Genomic DNA, 13,096 nt, shown 5'->3' on the forward strand with positions numbered 1-13,096 from the left:
AGTGGAAAATTACTAGAAGGAGGGAGGTCAACACTGGGAAAGAAAAGATTCTCACCTTATGTAAATCTTATTTAAGGCTGGGAAATAAGGCAAACAGGAATCTTCTTCATTGCCTTCCTGCCCAAGAAGAAAGACTGCTGAAAGTACTTGAAGAGACAAAGGGACTAAGCTGAGGGAAGGGCAAGGGCTGAGTTCAGACTAAGACAGAAGTCTAGTCTGTAAAGAGAAATAACTGGAACTCTAAGCTACAGAAACTCTGAAACTTGCCTAAAACAACATTTAGGGTGAGAAATTACTGCTGGAAACCAGTCTCTGTAAGATCTTAAGCTTAGTATGTGTGTTTTGTTTTATTTGCTTGGTAATATGCTTTGTTCTGTTTGTTATCCCTTATAATCACTTAAAATCTGCCTTTTCTAGTTAATAAACTTGATTTGTTTATTATTACATCCAGTTTGTGCAATTTCTAACTGAGGGGGGCAGCAAGAAGTTGTGCATATCTTCCTCCACATTGAGGGAGAAGGCGAATTTATGAGCTTATGTTGTATAGATTTCTCTACAGCACAAAACAATATTATTTTGGGTGTATTTTCCAGAAGGGAGTTGCACTTGAGTGCTGGGTGATTTTCTAGCTGAGTCTTCTCATAGACAGCTGTTTGCAGATTCTGTGTAATTCTACAGCTGGTGCACCCCGACCTGTGTGTGTGTGCTGCCAGAGGCCGGAGAGCGTAATTCAGAAAAAAGGAGCGGGAGCCCAGGCTAGTGGAGCAGGCAGGCTCAGTGAAATCCCAGTATATTAGGTGGCATCCCAGAAGGGGGGTTAAACGCGTCACAAACACCATATAAACAAAAATTTCAGACAGAAGTAAGGAAAGGTAGTATTGCCAAGGAGGCAATAGTGTGTGTCTAGTAATTAAAACAAGAAACTGGGACTCAGGTAGACTGGTTTGATGCATTGCCTTGGGCAAGTCATGGTCTCGTTTTCCCCATCTTGAAAATGGGGACAATTATACACATTTGCAAAGTGTTCTGAAACCCTCAAAAGCAAGGTAATATATTAAGGTAAAATGTCATTAGTAATATCAGCAATATCCTAAAATAAACAGTCAGAAACCTGAAATACTGGCTCTAAAATAATCTTGTTTTATAATATTTTAGAAAAATCAGCAAATACATTTAGGAGATTTTTCATGGAATTATATAAGCCTGCGAGATAAAAAGAAAACCTTGTCTGCACAGAGACGCAGCAAAATGTAATCTCAGTTCCCCTTTATAACAACTGTAGCTTTTATTGTTAGCCAATTGTTGTAGTGCCAATATGAAAAGTAAAGATCAGTGTGCAGACATTCCTCAAATGCACCAAACTTTTCTACTTTAACAGTTAATTGGAATTCTACCTATTGCATTAGTATATGATAGTGCAATGCAGTCAAAATATTTGTTCTGCAGAACCCAAATTGTTGGGCTATTTATCCATAAAGATGACAAAATGGTTTGTTTTCTTCTGATTATTTTTCAGGTTGATCCCCTCCCCCCGCCCCCAAATCCATTATTGCTGCTTACTGAACACTTTTTAAGTTGATATTGGAAATGAGTGTTGAACTGTCAGTGCATGAATGGCCGATTCCTTTTGTAAAATTTGCATTTAAAAAGGCACTTAAGTGCAAGTCTTGAGGGGGAATCTTCACTGACTGAACAGCCTGCACCAGAACAGGGGGTTAGCTTGTAATTGCTCTGAAAGCTAGGAAAGGCTCATACTTCCCACACAGAAGTTCTTGCTGAATTTTTCTTTTTACTAACAGGAAAATTAAAATACAAATCTAGGCCAGTCAAGATGTCCTACATGGTGATCTCTTTTTATGTTCAGCTCAGTGTTTAGGCTTTTTTAAAAAACGAACCTATTTAAATTTTGAATGTCTTAGTTCATATATACATTTTTTGCGATCAAGCAGCAAGATGTAACCCCGCATTCTCACAAAGAGATGTTGCCCTCTCTCAACACACCCACTGGGCATATACACCTTTTTATAAAAAGTAGCATAGATTATTGTAGCACTGTATTAATGTTGGTTAGAACAAAACATTGCCTATGTAGAACACCTAAACCCCTTACGTGATGTCTTTATGTATCTACTCTTTTTTAGTTATCAATAACTAGAACCTCTGATTTTCTGTTGTGACACGGAGTTAAACTCATCAAGAAAAACAATATTTAGCTGTCCCTTTTTAGAAACATACTCTGGCTAGATGGTAAATACCTCACAAAATTCTCTGAGTTGTGATAATTAGATGCTTTGCTTTTAATTAAAACTCCTGCCATCTATTAGGGCATTTAGCCATAGTTCTTACTGTGCAAAGCCATCTGCTCTCAGCTTTCAAATATTTAAATGTTAGTCTTTCTGAAATTATGGTTCTGCAATTTACATTCTAATTTTGGCCTTTTTGGTAGGGTGCATATTCTTATTCAACGCCCTCAAAAGTACCTGAAGAAGCAATCTTGAAAAAGTATTAAACAACTCTCATGCACTGCACCAAGGTAACTTCAGAGCACAGCAACCTTCTGCTTTACTGACAGTAAATCTTATCCTTTTTTAGGGTTTGCCTACACAATACAGGAGGGTGTGAACTGAAAGTGGATTAACTATTCCTGATTAACTTCATATGTGGATTAAGGTAATTTGGAGTAAGACATTCTTATTCAAGACTAAGAGCATCCACACATGAAGTTAATCAGGAATAGCTGTTCTGGAATAATTTTCCATGTTGACAAGTCATCAGTATTATTCCATTTACATGAGTGAGAAACATTTAAAAGAAACTTCTGCAGTAGTTCAAATTAAGCACTATAAACTGATGATCCTATTAAGATACATTCCTGTCTCACTAGAGGTTTTAGGGATTTGTTGTTGTTTTGATATGTGGGGGCACAAGGGATAGTTGGCATTTGCACCTATACTTTACGGTTCGCGATAGGAGACCATAGGACTGAATAATTCAGGAGGCCAATTACCACTGCTCAGGGCCTTCTGGCCTACATCTAAAATGGTCAATAATTATTAATTTCACATGATTTTTCTTATCTTTATAAAAGCTGTTCCCATTCTGGTCATATACTTATAGCCAGGGAAGCATCCAAAATAAGATCCTGTTTTGCCAGCACTCTCAAACTGGTCAAACAGCCTAAGGCATGCGCAGCAGGATAGGCAATGATGGTAGTAGTTTGTCCTAGATTTAAACATTTCAACTTTCAGTGATATATAGATCATGGGTGCCTAACTTTCCACTCTACTCCTTACAGTTTTCTTACCTGACTCTAAAAACCTCCCCATAAAGTACTGTACTGTCAGCTTTTCTTCCTTTGCCAGTTCTCTCATGAGCTCCAGCCTTCTATCTTCTCCCTCCGAACAGCTTCCTCATTTTCCTTCTTAGCCCTGGTCTACACTGGCGGGGGGGGGGGGGAGAGGGGAGGGGGATATCGATCTATGTTTTAGATTGACTTACCATGGTGTCTTCACCACGGTAAGTCGACTGCTGCCGCTCCCCCGTCGACTCCGCCTCTCTCTCTCGCGGCAGTGGAGTACATGAGTGGACAGGAGAGCACTTGGGGGTCGATTTATCGTGTCTAGACTAGATGTGATAAATTGCTGCCCGCCGATGCGGCAGGTAGTGTATAGATACCCTTAGATATTGAAGAGGTCTAATACATAGCAGTGTCCGCCCTGTAGAGTGTTAATTGGTCTCAACTTCTAAATGTATTTCTAATGGTCATTAAGCAATCACCTCATATGTTATGTTAGTGGAATAATATTTATCTTATAAAAACAAAGCCCTACACAGTATAAGAAACAAGGTGAAATTTTTGGAGACACCTAAGTGACTTAGGAGCACAAGTCTTGCAAGGGGACTTGTACATCTAAGTACTTTTACAAATCTTACCCTTAGTTTTCTGGTGTAAACTGAAAAAAATAGAAAGCCTCAGGGAAAATCAGTTTCCCCCTACAAGCCTTTCCCCTATAGTATAAGAATATTAGCACTCTGCTCTCCCTAGTTTTCTATTGTTCCTTTTTAATTTCTCAGTTAGAAGTCATGTCAGCAATAATAAAGGCAAGATTAATGCTGAAAAATATGTAACACTCCCTAGATATAACACACAAAATGGCCATTCCAAATATCTTCTTTTTTGTTTTACTGAAACTGCCAAACTTGCCTGATCACAAAATGACGGACAAAAAGAGAAAGAAAGCTTTAGAATTTAGATTTAGATTGACGAGACTGAAGAGCTAACTGTCTTGGATACTGACTTTATCCAAAGGTTTAACAACACTATAGATTAACACTCTCTCAGTGTTAATTATAGGATGATTTCATGAATTCACAACAACTGAGAGACTTATGATTTAACAAAGAAGTAGGCAAAAAAGCACAAGGATATTACATCTATTTTCTCCATTTGTTTTGATAATTGCTGTTTAGTTTTAATTATTTATAATAATTCTCATAGCATGCTGTATAGTATATTAGAATTTTCATAACAGCACCTCGCTACTAGAGTACATCTTTGAGAAAAGACTATAGGCTTGTGTGTGATAATTTGCAAAATTCTATGGTATTTTCAGTGCAAACTATGACTATATTTCATACTCCTGAGTGAGACAAAGACAGGCCTCAGTCTTGTTAAATGAACCATCATAACATATTTAGAAAAGTTCACTTTGCTCACTCTCAGCCCAGAACTTTGCAAGCTTTTGACAATCAGATTTCTATGCATTATCCCTGTGTTTGTCAATACATATGCTGTCATAGTACTAACTCTAATCTGCAGCAATCTTGCATGTGAACCAGCGGTGTGTGGGGACCGAGATAAATGTTTCCTAACACACTTCCCTGATGCCAGTTTGAACACAGACTGGAATAGTACTAACCACTATTTTAAAACATTCAGATTTTAAAGAGAGATTTCTGTTAATAAGTCTTCAGAGTCACACAAATTTTGTTGCTTTACCAAGTTTTATTACTTAAGAGAACAATCATTAATGGTATGTCCAAACGAGAACTCTGTGATCACACATATCCCACCACATTTTATCTTTAGTAACCATACAGTAGGTTTCACACAGATGGTACAGGTGGTGCAATAGGACTTCATGTTGAAGAGTTTCACGACAATAGAATCATTTTAGCTTGATGTTTTTAATGTCCCATTTCCTTGACATTCTTTTTAAATATCCTTTATGTATAACTAGAATATAAAAGGATTATCTGCAGCAGATTCTTTTCCAATAAAAATATTTTTCCTTTTTTTTTTTTCTGTGCAAATGTAGTGCTTGTCAAAGGTGTCAGCCTATTTGAATCTTGGGTAAGTAGGTGGAGCCCACCAAAGAACAAAAGTCCTATCCCTCAAGTAAAGGAGGGGCTATACAGCCCAGGAATTAACTAAATATGGGGGACAAAGAATGAAAAAAACAGGGATGAGGGTGCAGGTATTGGGGTCGAAACAAAGGATTCAGAGATGGAGAACTCTAGACAATCCCCATTTATATGAACAGACCAAGAAATCAGTGAATGCTGCCTAGAAGAACTCTGGCTGAATGAATGCATTGTTGAGAGACCAGAAAAAGACCCAACACTTGTGGAGATACCACCCACCCTCCAGTCCAGATTCCAGTTCCAGGAGGAAGTTGATAAAGAGATATTTGGACTTTATGGGGCCACGAGCGGGGAGTGCATAGAGTCACAAGTGCAGGGAGAACTGCCAGATGGGGAGCCCTGGAGAAAGAAGCTTGTACGTCTTATCCATAGAATAGTTACACCACATGTAACAAGAGTACAGTCTTCCTGCCCCATCATTCCCCCATGAATGTGTTTCAACCCAGTCTTTATAGTCCGTTTAGTTCTTTGTTCCTCTGTTGGAAATGCCAACAAGCGTTACTGCTAACTAGGGGACTGATTTTTTAAATGTCAACACTTGTCTAATAGCAACAGATCTGGGCTGAGTCCATCAGCTCAATTTGTATAGACTAAACAATCAGCAGGTGGCAAAGTATTTCCAAACTAGACTGGATATGAACTGGTGATCTGGAGGCGAAAGAGTACTAATTAGTGTTGTGCAAATATTTTGAAATGAAATTCAAACGATATTAAACTCTTCTAGTCTTAGGTGTGTGGGTAAAAATTAAACAAGCAGAGTTTCATTCCAACCATGACATGAATCTTTTTGCCATTTCCGAATAGGCACAATTATTTTGGAGACAGAGTGGTCATAGTGCTATGGCTTCTAATTTACTGGACACACAGTATAAAACCATAGAAGACAGAGACAGACGAGAGCTGTCAGTGGTAAGTAATTCAGTTCATCTCTCTGACAGTGCAGGACTGTTCCCTGAGCATACTTAAAAGCCCACTGTTCAGTCTGAGTTTAAAACTCAGATGGGGTTTCTACCACTTCCTCTAGGAAGTTATTCTACAGGCTGTCAAGACATTTTCTCCATTATTCAGCTTAAATGTCCCCTTTCTTAATTGTATCCCATGACCCCTAGTTTTCCTCCATACACTATATTCATTCCTTCTCAATATATACAAAATTTACAGCATTTAAAATAAAATGGTACAGCACTGACATTATTCACTTGCTGACACACATTTAATTATTTCATTCAGTCATACAGTTTTTAGCTTCAGTGGTTAGGACACTAGCCTGGGACTTGGAAGATGCGTGTCCAATTCCTTGTTCCACCACAAACTTCCTGTGTGACTGTGGACAAGTCACTTAACCTCTCTGTACTTCAATTCCCCGACTATAAAATGGAGAGAATAGCACTTCCTTACCTCACAGGGGTGTTGTCAGCCAAGATACATTAAAGATTGTGAGGTGCTTAAATGCTACAGCAGTGGAGGCTATATAAGTATCTGAGATAGATACATTAGATATGCACCCAAGATTGGTTTTGCATAAAGTGATGGAATTACAAAGGCATAACTTCATACATTAGAAAATTCCACAGAGTACAATTTTTCTGGAAGAATGCACTTTCCACAATGTAATTTCATTTGTAGAAAACAAAATATAAGAAAAATGTTACAAATGTTGGTACTTGACAAAAATAAAAAGTTTACTTTACCTGCATCTTCTAGAAGATATTGCACAGCCATCAATACCTTCCCTTGAGGTTGTAAGTCAAGCTGTGAGAGGAAAGATACCAACAGTGAATTATTGGGTTGACAAGATAATTGCAGTGATTTAGTTTAATTGATATTTCTCAATAGAATTAGAAAGTGTCATTTAAGTAAAATTACAGGATAATGACTTTGGAAACAGGGATATTTCTCCATACCCCTTGTATTTCATTGCAGTGACAATGCCAACTTTATTTCTTTTTATCTCTTCTTGCCTCTTTCATTGCTTTGATGAACCAGTGTCAGCCAGACCATGCAATATGGTCAAAGTGTTGTTGAGTTTTTTTATTTTGTTTCTGCTGTAATCAAGACAACTGACTGAGTGGTTACTTTTTTATTTTCTTAATTTTGATTTACACTGATCTTCCTGCTGACATAGGCCACCAATACGATAAACAGCAGAGGAGTTAGGGCCAACCCCTGGTGCAGTGTGAAACTTCAGAGACTTGTTTTTCCAAAACATGTTCAGATCACTCTTTTAAGTCATCTATACAGAGCATGCACCATAGTTATTAAACCTAAGGCTGGTGTGAGCATTCTTCTGGGTCAATAAAAGTCCATCCTGTTGGTACTCTAACTGCTTTTCTTCCCTTGCTGAATTACAAAGATGGTACCTCGTCCTTTCCTAAAGCTGAACTTTTTTTGTTCAATGAGGGGTTCCATCATTCTCCTATCCCTCGCGTCCAGGATACCTTCCAGTATCTTCATCCCATGCAACAACAGCTTTATCCATCAACAGTTTCTATGTTCATGGATGCTTCCCTTCTTATGTATTAGGACCAGCATAACCTGGCGCCTGTCTTCAGGAATTCTCTTGTCTTGCCATATGATTTTAACCACTCTGTTCATCCATTTTCTCTCTCTCTTGCCCAAGACTTTCATCAAGCCCACCATCACTTCATCAGGTCCCACTATCTTACCACTCTTCATTTCCTGGATTGCATTTCTGACTTTCTCCTGTTATGTCAGGGCCAGGCATCACATAAGGATCACTAGGGAGCTGGATGGTAGAAGGAAATGTAGTGGGAGAATAGAGTTTTTCATGCCTAGGTCACTGGTTAAAGTCAGACGATGGTTGTTAATGACCAAAAGTCATTACCATGTGATGAATGTTTGGTGGTCTATGTAAAGTTAGTGGTGGACAAGGATTCACATGGCAACTCCTGTTAGTTGGCAGTCTCTGCAGGAGACCTAAGACAGATCTATGGAGACTGAACTACCTTCTCATCCCTAGATATGGTCCCTTCAGGTCAGGATTGAAGCAATACGGAGGAAGCTTGCACAGCTGCTGCCTGCACTGTACCTGTTGCAGGGTAATAGAGGACTTCAGTCTACAATGCTGTCTATAAAGCACCATTCACCTGCGCTCAAATTCACCCTTTTATTTTTAACTTCCAAAAAACAAAACATGCAGGTCTGAAGAACTGCAGGGAACCCAAGGTCACTGTGCAAAGTTTGAAAGTGTTACATTGGAATACAAAGGATGAACAAATCCTCTAATATTGTATCCCAGCAATATATGTAAATGAAATTAGAATTAAGCATGTTTTAATAAAGTTGTCCTCTAAAACCTGTTTGGCCCATTATCTTATATACCTCTGTAAGTTTAAAGTGCATACTGCTACCATATTGGGTGTATAGCACTGTGTATCTTGCATCAATGGATTGACATGCCATCTTGGACTCACACTCTAGATAACTCTCTCTCTCCTCACCCCATTTCCCATGTTATCATTTACTACTACTTATAGTATGGTAGTGTCCAAAATCCACAACCAATATCAGGGCCTGAACAGTGCTCGGTACAGTGCAAACACACACGAAGACACGGTCAGGAATGTCATTTTCCTTTTCATTGCTCTTCACTGGCCTCTACTGTTTTTCTGGATGGTCAGTCTGGGTTGGGGAAGAACCTAATGGTTAAGGCTCTCTCTCTCTCTCCTTCAGCAAGGTGAGGAGAGGCCGCTGAGTGCAGCAGCATCCATTTTCAGAACATTAGTGGAGCAATACAATCAAGCCTCAGCCAGTGGTGAAATATCCTGTGTTGCACCATTTAGATTTTGCTGTGCCTGTATTACTGGGTGCAGTTAAAATACTTGTTGCCACACTGATTGGAATCTGCTGAGAGCCAAATCCTGCTCTGTGCTACAGAAACGTACTTGTAAAAGCTGCAAAAGGCCTTCCTGTACCCAACAGATACATGTAACAACCCCCTGGGCCTATATAAATAGCATTCAGAAAGGGCTAAGAGGGGCCCATGAAGCCACCACATCTGCTTCCCAAAGGGGGAATGGTTTGTTGCTTATGGATGTAACCAGACCACCTTCACAACCCTCTGCCTTTAAGCGCACATACTGCAGTGTGTTGCACAAACTAAGAAATGATGCACACCACTCACTCCTCTTCAGAGCAGCAACAAGAACACTCCCCACTATTGTTCTCCACCAACTGTCCTGAGCCATCCTGCCATGCACTGGCAGGAGGGCTCTGGAACTCACTGTGCAAGCTGGCACTTGTTTGTCCCCTCCCAAAGACACCCAGTGGTACGCTCCCTCCTTGAGTATTTGAGTTCTGGGAAAACCTAACTGCTTTGATGCAAGCTTTAAACGTCAGAATAACATGTTGTGAAAGGCAGAGACCTGCCACATGGATACCACACTCCACCCCCACATCATCAATCTATCAAGACTACCCCGAACTGGAACTGAACTATCCGTACTCTCCAAGGAACTGAACGTCTTCTGAACTGGATACCATACTAACGTGGAGAACTACAGACATTCCTCTGCCGGCTCTGCCTCAAGGACTTCTTTCAGAACAAAGACAACACCCCCCCACAACTACCACATCCCCACAGACAGTCACAAGAAAAAAGAATAATCTGACTGGACCCTCCCACAGCGGACGAAAGCACAGACTGGATCATTACACTGACTGCTTCAGGAACAAAAAAAATCGACTGAAATCCTCAAGAGAACATCACATTCACCACCATCTCTCCACCACTCAAAGAACAGCTACACCATCCCTGAAATTCAACCAGCAGATAGTGATCTAATCAGCACACAGCTTGGGCACCACTGTAGTCCTTAATCAGATGGCTATGCCAATGAGGCCAACAGACACTCTCTGACCCCACCTTCTATAAAGAACTCAAAGACCACCCCACACCACAATTTACACAGGAATTTAAAGACACCATCAAATCCTTCCCCAAACATCTCTCAGAAAAACTACCATCTCATCCCCCATGATCCACCTAAGGATCATTCTACTTGCGTTCCAAGATACACAAACAAGGGAAACCAGGTAGACCCATATCTCGCAATGGCACTCTTACTGAAGAAATATCAGGATACACAAAACCATCCTCAAACCACTCACCACAAAAGGCCAGCTTCCTCCAAGACACTATCAACTTCCTCCAGAAACTCCATCAACCTCCCCCAGAACACCATCCTTGCCAACATAGATGCCATCTCCCTATTCACCAGTATCCCTCACCATGCTGGTATCACTGCCTGCCTCAAATACCTAAAAGATAATGTACACTGCTCAGAAATCCACTCTCAACAAACATCACCAAACTCATCCATTTCATCCTTCACATTTAACACCAGTTTGTCCAAACCACGCGAAGAGCCATGGGTATTAGGATGGCTCCCCAGTCTGCCAACCTCTTCAATGGCCACCTCAAGGAAGAATTTCTGGAAAAACGCACCACAGAAACAAAGATATGCCTGAGATACATTAATGGTTTCTTCATCCTCTGGACAGATGGCCTAAGCTCCCTCATGAAGTTGTGATGGAAATCTAACAACCACCATGCATCCATCAAACTCACTCTAGAACACTCCCACACTAGTATTGACATCCTGGACACCAACAGCAGCTTCAAAAATGGAACCCTATAATTGACTATATACAAGAAACTCATGGATCACCACACTTCCCCCCTCAGATCCAGTAACCACCCCAGACACACCAAGAAAATGGTTATCTACAGCCAGGCACTCAGATACTGCAGAATTTGCTCCAAAGAGGAAGTCTGGGATACACTAAATGCACTTAAAACTGCCTTCACTGAACACTAAAACTGCCTTCACTTCTCTCCACAGAGAAGTAGATCGCATCATGGAACAGATCATCCAAATGCCCTGAGAGAACCTGCTTCAATAAATAAAAAAAACCTCATTGATTGCAAACTCCTATTTGTCACCTACCACCCCACACTAGAATCCATATGGGGTAACATCAAACAATTACAACCCATACCTGATGGGGACCATATCCCACTTCTCACACTTCTGGACTTCAAACAATCCCCCAACCTCACCAAGGTCATCATTACAAGAAAGCTACCGGCAGAACAGGACACACTAACTAAAAGTGGCACGAGAGCCTGCCAGAGCAGCAGATACAAAACCTGTAGACATCTCTCCACTGCTACGATGATCAATACGCGCCACAGCACATCTTTCAAGATCAACAGGCCCCACACATACCTATTGCAACCTGTGGTGTACCTCATCCAGTGCATCAAAGGCTCCCATGACAACTAAGTGGATGAAAGCGGACAATCACTATGCTCTTGAATAAACTCACACAGAGAAATGATAAAAGACAAAAACACAATATCATCCATGGACAAACTCTTTTCACAATGCAACATACTGACCTCTCAGTCCTTTTCCTCAAACGAAACCTGCGTAATACCTTCAAAAGACAAGCATTGGAACTTAAATTCATAACTCTGCTAGAAACTAAAAACCACAGACTTAAAGACACTGGTTTTATGGCTCTTTAACACAATTTGTAACACACTCTACTGCCTGTTAACCCTTAATTGCCCACTTCATTTTAAGTGGACTCCTACGCATGTGTGCACCCCTTATGCTTAACTATCTGTCCCACTTTGTAATTAGCTTAGACGAACTGGTTACCTTCCTCAGACCTGAAGGAGAGCTGTGTGAAGCATAAAAGCTTGTCCCTTCCACCACCAAAAGTTGGGCCAATAAAAGCTTACCTCACGTATCTTGTCTCTCTCACAGGCAGAGAGAGACAGGTTCCTGTTTTATCAGACACAGCAGCCTTCCGGTAGAGCTCTCTGAGGTCCACTTCTACACTCACATGCATATTGGGTGAGACTATATATATCTATACTTTCTTACTGGGTACGATCATAATTGGGTGCCCCCAACCATATAAATGGAGAGTTCCCATCCAAATTATGGCAAGCATAAGCATTTCCCTCTGCTTATAGACTCTGCATTATTAAGCATGTATTTCTGAACGACTGATTTAATATGCGGAGACCCTCTAATGTTTTAAACATGGATTATATGCCACTGCTGTAAGTAATGAGAACAAGCTCTTTAAAATACCAAAAAATTCTGTTGGATGCCGCTCACTCATCTTGACCTTGAGAGATACAGAAACAATGTATTATGGGACTAGGGTCTGGTCTACCTCAGTGAATGAGGAAAAAGGGGAAATCACAAATGCATTTAAAATATTTCCTTGTTCACTTCCAATATATGAAGCTATGAAAATGTAGAAGGGGAAGCGGTTTTGTAATATGACATAGTTGGGATTTTACTTAATGAAAAATCAATTAAGTCAAATTAATCAAATGAAAGCATCAATATATTAAATATTAGAGATGGACCCAGGCTGCAAAGTTTGAATTCTGATCTGAACTTCACCAGAGTTTTGGATGTTCATATCCAGGGTTCTGATCCCATTTCTATTGAAAACATAATTTTGAATGTTTCCATCTTTTTGTCACTTGAGGTTTTCAGTGTCTACCCAGAATCATTTCCAAAATGATTAACTCAGACTCAGAACTGTGCTTAGGAAATTTGTTAAATGTCATGAAGCAACTATGAAAGTTTTGATAAATTTTATATTGCCTAACTTGAAGCCA

General features: G+C 40.0%; 1 protein-coding gene across 7 annotated transcripts in view; it reads right to left on the bottom strand.

The window, feature by feature from the left end:
* The window catches only part of PRKCD (protein kinase C delta), a 123,982-nt gene that overhangs the window by 31,081 nt on the left and 79,805 nt on the right, over positions 1-13,096 (bottom strand). For all 7 annotated transcript variants that reach the window (XM_043550507.1, XM_037904610.2, XM_037904611.2 and 4 more), the window contains one exon: positions 7,116-7,176. In XM_043550507.1, coding sequence (XP_043406442.1) covers positions 7,116-7,176 — 61 coding nt within the window. The remainder of the gene's footprint in view (positions 1-7,115; positions 7,177-13,096) is intronic.

Source organism: Chelonia mydas, chromosome 7 (genome assembly GCF_015237465.2).
Source record: "Chelonia mydas isolate rCheMyd1 chromosome 7, rCheMyd1.pri.v2, whole genome shotgun sequence".
Classification (NCBI taxonomy): Eukaryota; Metazoa; Chordata; order Testudines; family Cheloniidae; genus Chelonia; species Chelonia mydas.